General features: G+C 45.0%; 2 protein-coding genes across 2 annotated transcripts; both read left to right on the top strand.

Annotated features, from left to right (window-relative positions):
• Positions 1-3747: 3747 nt before the first annotated feature.
• LOC306912816 (zinc finger protein RFP-like) lies at positions 3748-4952 on the top strand (the record flags this gene model as incomplete). Its single annotated transcript, XM_079489272.1, has 2 exons — positions 3748-3852; positions 4230-4952. 2 exons carry the CDS (start codon positions 3748-3750, stop codon positions 4950-4952), a joined length of 828 nt encoding a protein of 275 aa, XP_079345398.1.
• Positions 4953-7337: 2385 nt separating this feature from the next.
• LOC306912817 (zinc finger protein RFP-like) lies at positions 7338-8489 on the top strand (the record flags this gene model as incomplete). Its single annotated transcript, XM_079489273.1, has 2 exons — positions 7338-7442; positions 7704-8489. The coding sequence occupies 2 exons, from the start codon at positions 7338-7340 to the stop codon at positions 8487-8489; spliced, it is 891 nt and encodes a 296-aa protein (XP_079345399.1).
• Positions 8490-10293: the final 1804 nt, after the last annotated feature.

Raw genomic sequence — 10293 nt, forward strand, 5'->3', positions numbered from 1 at the left:
CCCTGAATGAATGAATGAATGAGGCTGCATTCTGATGCATGTTGCTGTGATATCTCACTCCCTGAATGAATGAATGAATGATGCTGCATTCTGATGCATGTTGCTGTGATATCTCACTCCCTGAATTAATGAATGATGCTGCATTCTGATGCATGTTGCTGTGATATCTCACTCCCTGAATGAATGAATGAGGCTGCATTCTGATGCATGTTGCTGTGATATCTCACTCCCTGAATGAATGAATGAGGCTGCATTCTGATGCATGTTGCTGTGATATCTCACTCCCTGAATGAATGAGGCTGCATTCTGATGCATGTTGCTGTGATATCTCACTCCCTGAATGAATGACTGAGGCTGCATTCTGATGCATGTTGCTGTGATATCTCACTCCCTGAATTAATGAATGATGCTGCATTCTGATGCATGTTGCTGTGATATCTCACTCCCTGAATGAATGAATGAGGCTGCATTCTGATGCATGTTGCTGTGATATCTCACTCCCAGAATGAATGAATGAGGCTGCATTGTGATGCATGTTGCTGTGATATCTCACTCCTAGAATGAATGAATGAGGCTGCATTCTGATGCATGTTGCTGTGATATCTCACTCCCTGAATGAATGAATGAGGCTGCATTCTGATGCATGTTGCTGTGATATCTCACTCCTATAGAATGAATGAATGAGGCTGCATTCTGATGCATGTTGCTGTGATATCTCACTCCTAGAATGAATGAGGCTGCATTCTGATGCATGTTGCTGTGATATCTCACTCCCTGAATGAATGAATGAGGCTGCATTCTGATGCATGTTGCTGTGATATCTCACTCCCTGAATGAATGAGGCTGCATTCTGATGCATGTTGCTGTGATATCTCACTCCCTGAATGAATGAATGAGGCTGCATTCTGATGCATGTTGCTGTGATATCTCACTCCTAGAATGAATGAATGAGGCTGCATTCTGATGCATGTTGCTGTGATATCTCACTCCTAGAATGAATGAATGAGGCTGCATTCTGATGCATGTTGCTGTGATATCTCACTCCCTGAATGAATGAATGAGGCTGCATTCTGATGCATGTTGCTGTGATATCTCACTCCCTGAATGAATGAATGAGGCTGCATTCTGATGCATGTTGCTGTGATATCTCACTCCTAGAATGAATGAATGAGGCTGCATTCTGATGCATGTTGCTGTGATATCTCACTCCTAGAATGAATGAATGAGGCTGCATTCTGATGCATGTTGCTGTGATATCTCACTCCTAGAATGAATGAATGAGGCTGCATTCTGATGCATGTTGCTGTGATATCTCACTCCCTGAATGAATGAATGAGGCTGCATTCTGATGCATGTTGCTGTGATATCTCACTCCTAGAATGAATGAATGAGGCTGCATTCTGATGCATGTTGCTGTGATATCTCACTCCTAGAATGAATGAATGAGGCTGCATTCTGATGCATGTTGCTGTGATATCTCACTCCCTGAATGAATGAATGAGGCTGCATTCTGATGCATGTTGCTGTGATATCTCACTCCCTGAATGAATGAATGAATGAGGCTGCATTCTGATGCATGTTGCTGTGATATCTCACTCCCTGAATGAATGAATGAGGCTGCATTCTGATGCATGTTGCTGTGATATCTCACTCCCTGAATGAATGAATGAGGCTGCATTCTGATGCATGTTGCTGTGATATCTCACTCCTAGAATGAATGAGGCTGCATTCTGATGCATGTTGCTGTGATATCTCACTCCTAGAATGAATGAATGAGGCTGCATTCTGATGCATGTTGCTGTGATATCTCACTCCTAGAATGAATGAATGAGGCTACATTCTGATGCATGTTGCTGTGATATCTCACTCCCTGAATGAATGAATGAATGAATATATATATATATTGAAATTTGATTTCCTTTAGAGGATAGCCCCTTGAGATTTATCATCTGGTTTTAGAGGGGGTCCTCGGGCACAACACAATGAATACAGTACATAGACAAAACAATACATTAAACATGTCGACACAGAACAATACACTTACAACATCAACAAAACATAGATGTTCTCCAAACCACTCAAACACTACATCAAGACCAGAAGCAACTGCACTGAAACACCTACCAAAATACTAATAAAAGTGATACTAATAATGAAAAAATAAAAATAAAGATAAAGAATAATAAGCATTAAAGTACACACCTCTCTCCAAAAATGAAAAACAAGTATAAATGGGTTTCAGGTCTACAAGCATGAATGAATGAATGAATGAATGAATGAATGAATGAATGAATGAATGAACGGCCGACTTGGCGCCGGACACCACACTCCTCCCTCAGACCCTCGCCGCCATTTGAGGTCGTTCGGTTGGACCAGTTATCCACATTTGCGAAGGACAGACACACTGGCCTACTTGGAACGATGCAAGTTGGAAATGAATGCCCCACCCAGATATCATGTCTGTGTCCCTTTTAAGCCCATATATGGAGGGTTGGAGGCATGCCCAAATATGGAGTCTATGCAGACGTCAGAATGATGTCAGAACCGGTCAGCTCCATATACTGTATGGACACCGGGCAGAGGCGTTTTTGGGGCGGTTCTGGACAACCGTGGCTCCGACACCGGGCACTGCACCCCCTGTGGTGGGGTGGAACGTGTTGGTCGAATTTGAAGTCGGTGGAGCGAACGGTTCTGGAGTTACGTGGATTACAGACGTACAGACGTACTGTCAGGGTTGACGTCACGACTACCTAGTCGTTACGTCACTTCTCCCTTTTATAAGGCCATGTGCCAGAAATTACCCTTTGACTGATTATAAATCACTTTTGAGTCATTAAGAATTATTAATCTAACTTTAACTCAAGTTTAAGTTCTCATCGCTAAAACCCGGAATCCAACATATCCGGTAGCCAGGATAGACAAGACTTTGCCCTTCTGAACTTTGGGCTCCATTCTGGTCAGCACTCCCGCGCTTGTGTCTGTGGAAATACAACCCCTACACGTACATACAGACGTACAGAGACTTATTGGTGTATTTATAGTTAGGAGATAGATGCTGATAGGATGTAGATTTACTTTAAAAAAAATCACACCCGTGTGAAGTGAGGGGCACTCTCATCGCACATCATCATGCATCATCTCTTTTTGGCCAATCAGAATGCCTGTTGCCTGTGATTGGTTAGCTGATTTACTCGTTTACATATGACGTAAATTTCCCCTTCAATGTCAATGGCGTTTAATGTTTTGATGTTTCATTCACGTCATATTTAGCGGAATTCTGACGTCATTTCTCCGTTCATCGTCAATGGCAAATCTTGAGACATGTGGGGACTAAAGCTGTTTATAGGAGGGGTTAGCGCCCCTTAAAAAGGCATATCGCAAGCTCTGGTTGGTCAGTCTGTAAAGCCGGGTGGAACTCCATATTTGGTCTGGACTGACCTCATGTTTGATGATGTCATCAGATTCCAGTCAGCTTGACTTAAAAGCCGATGACACAGAGTGTTGAAGCACTTCTAATCTCAGCTTGAAGGGATGGTGTCTGCTGGCAGTCTCCTGTCTGAAGAGCACTTACGTTGTGCTATCTGTCTGGACGTGTTCACTGATCCAATCAGCACTCAATGTGGACACACCTACTGCAGAACCTGCATCACACATTACTGGGACAGTAAGGATGTGTGTCAGTGTCCACTCTGTGCAAAGATCTTCACTATCAGACCAGAGGTGTCTGTGAATACTTGCATTTCTGATATGGTTCAACAGTTCAGGAGTCGCAAGCGGACAGAAGAATACGAAGCAAAGGCTGAGGCTGAAATCCAGAAGATGATCCGGGAGAGACAAGTGAAGATTCAGGAGGTCAAACGCTCAGTAGAGCTCAGCAGGATGGATGCAGACACAGTGATAGCCGTCAGTGTGCAGGTCTTCACTGATCTGATCAGCTGTATTGAGAGAAGCCAGGCTGAGCTCATTGGTGTGATTGAAGAGAAGCATGAAACAACAGAGGAACAGGCTGAAGGCTTCATCAAAGATCTGCAACAGGAAATCACTCAATTAGAGGAGAGAATCTCTCAGCTGAGGCAGCTCTCACACACTGAAGACCACCTCCACCTCCTCCAGAACGTCACATCCATCACCACCCCTCCACCCACCAAGGACTGGACAAAGGTCAATGTCCATCAATTTACAATTTAGGCATTTAGCAGACGCTCTTAATCCAGAGCGACTTACATCAGTCTTCATATGTGGAGGCTGTGAGGACAGCTGTGGCTCAGCTGGAGAAGACACTCGGTCAAGAGATGAAGAAGCAGCTGTGTGATGCTGAGCTGAGGAGGATCCAGCAATATGCAGTGGATGTGACTCTGGACCCTGATACAGCACATCCTGACCTCATCCTGTCTGACGATGGAAAACGAGTGTATGATGGAGACGCAGATAATGATTTCCCAGAGCACAACCAGAGATTCTCTACATATGTCTGTGTCTTAGGAAAACAACACTTCTCCTCAGGAAGGTTTTACTACGAGGTCCAGGTTGTAGGGAAGACTGCCTGGGGTGTAGGAGTGGCCAGAGAGTCCATCGACAGGAAGGAAGACATCACATTTTCCCCCAACGATGGTTACTGGATTATAGAACTCGATGATGGAAATGAGTACTGGGCTGCTGCTGACCCAGATGATGTCCTCCTCCCTGTAAGGGAGATGGTCCAGAAAGTGGGAGTGTTTGTGGACTATGAGGAGGGTCTGGTCTCCTTTTATGACGTGGAGACCAGAGTCCACCTTTACTCTTTCACTGGCTGCTCCTTCACTGAGAAACTATATCCATTCTTCTGTACCTGTCTTAATAATGGTGGTACAAACTCTGCTCCTCTCATCATCTCTCCTGTCAACGTTGTCGCGCTGAACAGGGACGGAGGGAACATGTCCTCCCCTCCAACTTGCAAAAGAAGAAATACATGAAGTTGTCCCTCCAGTAAAATCTCTCCTGTCAACATTGATGCCGATCTTGGTAGAGATCGGCTTCGTGTCGGTGGTTAAACACCCTGTCGGATCAGGTGATCGGAAATCGGGGCCGATATGTCCTTTTCAAATGATCGGAATCGGATCGGGGGCCCAAAAATAGTATCAATATTATAATCCATATCATGATATTAGACTGGATATTGTCTGTGATTTGGGATATTGTAATATTGTGATATGGCATAAACGTGTTCTAAAAATATAAAAATATCGGATCGGAAAGAAATCGGTATCAGCAGATGCTTAAAATCAAATGATCGGAATCGGATCGGGAGCAAAACAACGTGATCGGGACATCCCTACTTGTCGGTGAATTATCTCCCTATGACCACCTATAGGCAGACATTATCCCTTACATCAGGGGTTCTCAACCCGTGGGTCGCGACCCCTCGGGGGGTCGCCAAATTATTTTAGGGGGTCCCCAAATTATTTAAAAAAAAAAAAAAAAAAAAAAAAGTGTTTTATTTTATTTTATTTCCACGATTTTTCAAAAATAGCAGACCTACAAGTTCATAGCGCGCCACTCGGTGGCGCGCTATGAGCTTGTAGATCTGCTATTTTTCAATAGCTAAATTATAACAATGCTTAAAACACCAAAAGGGGTTCCCGCCCAAAATGGTTTAAGGTTATTGTAGCAGTCAATTTATATTGGGGGTCGGGAGGGGGCGGGGCGGGGGTCCCGATACATTGCCAAAGCATTTCCGGGGGTCCCCGGCCAAAAACGTTGAGAACCCCTGCCTTACATAACATTCCAGTGATAAGTAACCTACTGGTGATTATCGCTTGATAACATTCAAAGGTGGTTATTAACATTAACATTCAAAGTGGGATATTAATATTAACATTCAAAGTGGGTTATACCATCACTAAACACGGGTATATTTTACCCAATGTAAAATATTCCATAGAAAAAATATTACTCATCAAAATATATTGAAGTACAGCAATACATGGCGACTTGAGCTACTCTTCTTTAATATTTCATCATGACTTTTCACAAAAAAACAAAAAAAATAGATTTCCTGGGGACGATGCAAGTTGGAAATGCATGCCCCACCCATATATCATGTCTGTGTCCCTTTTATGCCCATATATGGATTTATGTGTCAGGCATGCCCAAATATGGAGTCTATGGAGACGTCAGAATGATGTCAGAACAGGTCAGCTCCATATACTGTATGGACACCGGGCAGAGGCGTTTTTGGGGCTGTTCTGGACAACCGTGGCTCCGACAAACTCGACACCGGGCACTGCACCCCCTGTGGTGGGGTGGAACCAAGGGGCCAATGAGGCGCTCCAACGTTGAAGCACTGGGCCCTAGTGGTAAGAGGAAGGACTGCAGGCGGACCCGTGGATTCATGACGAGGAAACCCCGTGCAGCTGGGCTTTAACCCTTTAACACTTCCACTGACATGAATAGCGGAGGGGGCGGAGCTTCATGAATAGCGGAGGGGGCGGAGCTTCGCGCCAGATCAGTCTCTATCCTTCTTTATACTCTATGGGTGGAACGTGTTTGTCCAATTTGAAGTGGGTGGGGCGAACGGTTCTGGAGTTACGTGGATTACAGACGTACAGACGTACATACAGACGTACAGAGACTTATTGGTGTATTTATAGTTGGGAGATAGATGCTGATAGGATGTAGATTTACTAAAAGAAAATCACACCTGTGTGAAGTGAGGGGCGCTCTTATCATCGCACATCATCTTGCATCATCTCATACTGGCCAATCAGAATACCTGTTGCGTGTGATTGGTTAGCTGATTTCTCGTTTACATATGACGTAAATTTTCCCTTCAATGTCAATGGCGTTTAATGTTTTGATGTTTAATTTAACGTCATAGTTAGCGGAATTCTGACGTCATTTCTCCGTTCATCGTCAATGGCAAATCTTGAGACATGTGGGGACTAAAGCCGTTTATAGAAGGGGCTAGCGCCCCTTAAAAAGGCATATCACAAGCTCTGGTTGGTCAGTCTGTATAGCCGGGCGGAACTCCATATTTTGTCTGGACTGACCTCATGTTTGATGATGTCATCAGATTGCAGTCAGCTGGACTTAAAAGCCGATAACACCGAGTGTTGAAGCACTTCTAATCTCAGCCTGAAGGGATGGCGTCTGCCGGCAGTCTCCTGTCTGAAGAGCACTTACGTTGTGCTATCTGTCTGGACGTGTTCACTGATCCAATCAGCACTCAATGTGGACACACCTACTGCAGAACCTGCATCACACATTACTGGGACAGTAAGGATGTGTGTCAGTGTCCACTGTGTGCAAAGATCTTCACTATCAGACCAGAGGTGTCTGTGAATACTTGCATTTCTGACATGGTTCAACAGTTCAGGAGTCGCAAGCGGACAGAAGAATACGAAGCAAAGACTGAGGCTGAAATCCAGAAGATGATCCGGGAGAGACAAGTGAAGATTCAGGAGGTCAAACGCTCAGTAGAGCTCAGCAGGAAGGATGCAGACACAGTGATAGCCGTCAGTGTGGAAGTCTTCACTGATCTGATCAGCTGTATTGAGAGAAGCCAGGCTGAGCTCATTGGTGTGATTGAAGAGAAGCATGAAACAACAGAGGAACAGGCTGAAGGCTTCATCAAATATCTGCAACAGGAAATCACTCAATTAGAGGAGAGAATCTCTCAGCTGAGGCAGCTCTCACATACTGAAGACCACCTCCACCTCCTCCAGAACGTCACATCCATCACCACCCCTCCACCCACCAAGGACTGGACAAAGGTCAATGTCTATCAGTCTTCATATGTGGAGGCTGTGAGGACAGCTGTGGCTCAGCTGGAGAAGACACTCGGTCAAGAGATGAAGAAGCAGCTGTGTGATGCTGAGCTGAGGAGGATCCAGCAATATGCAGTGGATGTGACTCTGGACCCTGATACAGCACATCCTGACCTCATCCTGTCTGACGATGGAAAACAAGTGTATGATGGAGAGGCACATAATGATTTCCCAGAGAACAACCAGAGATTCTCTACATATGTCTGTGTCTTAGGAAAACAACACTTCTCCTCAGGAAGGTTTTACTACGAGGTCCAGGTTGGAGGGAAGGCTGACTGGGATCTAGGAGTGGCCAGAGAGTCCATCGACAGGAAGGGAGACTTGGACTTGGACACATTTTCCCCCAACGATGGTTACTGGACTATAGGGCTCCGTAATGGAAAGTACTGGGCTGCTCACCCTGATGTCCTCCTCCCTGTGAGAGAGGAGCTCCAGACAGTGGGAGTGTTTGTGGACTATGAGGAGGGTCTGGTCTCCTTTCATGACGTGGAGACCAGAGTCCACCTCTACTCTTTCACTGGCTGCTCCTTCACTGAGAGACTATATCCATACTTCAGTCCCTGTCTTAATCATGGTGGTACAAACTCTGCTCCTCTCATCATCTCTCCTGTCAACGTTGTCGCGCTGAACAGGGACGGAGGGAACATGTCCTCCCCTCCAACTTGCAAAAGAAGACATACATGAAGTTGTCCCTCCAGTAAAATCTCTCCTGTCAACATTGATGCCGATCTTGGTAAAATTATATTTTCAAATGATCGGAATCGGATCGGGAGCACAAAAATAGTATCAATAGTACATCCATATCATGATATTAGACTGGATATTGTCTGTGATTTGGGATATTGTACTATTGTACAAAATCGGTATCAGCAGATGCTTAAAATATTCCTAAAAAAAGATAAATGAAGTTGTGAACTTCTCCTTTGGTCCACCCATCCTAAGACATGTGAGAATGGTCCAGTGAAGAAAAAAAAAAAAAAAGTCCATTGTGGGTGTATGGGATTTTTTCTCTGTCACACTATCACTAAACACGGGTGAGATTCACCCGAACACCTGCCTGTAGAAAAATACAGTGATGTGGGCAGAGAAACAAACCTACCTTCTATGATGTCACTGAGCATCATGAAGGTACTGAAAGACCCGCCCACCTCAGACATCAGCAACAATATGATGTCACTGAGCATCATGAAGGTACTGAAAGACCCGCCCACCTCAGACATCAGCAACATTATGATGTCACTGAGCATCATGAAGGTACTGAAAGACCCACCCACCTCAGACATCAGCAACATTATGAAAATGAATCGTCCGGGTGAAAATCACCCGTGTTTAGGTTTACATTCAAAGTGGAGAGAGAGAACATTAAAGACACTATAGTAAGTATAGTGTTGTGAGGGACTAGTGTTTGTTGAACTGTTAATGCTGAAAAGGGAATGTGTGCACATCAGAGCCATCTAATAGAAGAGTTACGACATTGAGGGGGCAGAAACCGAGCGCTCGAGCGCTGTTCATGCAGCCTGAACTGAGACAAGCTGGAGTTGGAAATACATTGTTTTCAACAAGGGCGGCGCAAACAAGAGCTGTTTTAAGCATGTGTGCAACATGACAACTGTTTTAAAGTATTGTACAGTAACAACTAAAGTCTCTGTAAGGTTTATGTTGTACTATTACTACAAAACAATCTAAAATAAAGGGATTTAAGATCATTGTCTGAGTCCAATGCATTTCTGCCGACTTCCGGTCCAGGACTTGGCCCAGTTGGTTGTCCCCATTCTCAATAGAAGTCTATGTAGGAGAGCCTCCATTGGACTGAAGCCAATAGAAGTATATGTAGGAGAGCCGCCATTGGACTGAAGCCAATAGAAGTCTATGTAGGAGAGCCTCCATTGGACTGAAGCCAATAGAAGTCTATGTAGGAAAGCCTCCATTGGACTGAAGTCTATGTAGGAGAGCCGCCATTGGACTGAAGCCCCATGAAGTGAACGCAGTTTACGTAACTCTGACTATATCTAAGGCTCTGGTGCACATGCACTGCTCGCCACAACAAGGGATAAGGGAATGTGTGCACATGCACTGCTCGCCACAACAAGGGATCAAGGGAATGTGTGCACATGCACTGCTCGCCACAACAAGGGATCAAGGGAATGTGTGCACATGCACTGCTCGCCACAACAAGGGATAAGGGAATGTGTGCACATGCACTGCTCGCCACAACAAGGGAATGTGTGCACATGCATTGCTCGCCACAACAAGGGAATGTGTGCACATGCATTGCTCGCCACAACAAGGGAATGTGTGCACATGCACTGCTCGCCACAACAAGGGAATGTGTGCACATGCACTGCTCGCCACAACAAGGGAATGTGTGCACATGCACTGCTCGCCACAACAAGGGAATGTGTGCACATGCACTGCTCGCCACAACAAGGGATAAGGGAATGTGTGCACATGCACTGCTCGCCACAACAAGGGATAAGGGAATGTGTGC

This window comes from Electrona antarctica (assembly GCF_951216825.1).
Source record: "Electrona antarctica genome assembly, chromosome: 20".
Classification (NCBI taxonomy): domain Eukaryota; kingdom Metazoa; phylum Chordata; class Actinopteri; order Myctophiformes; family Myctophidae; genus Electrona; species Electrona antarctica.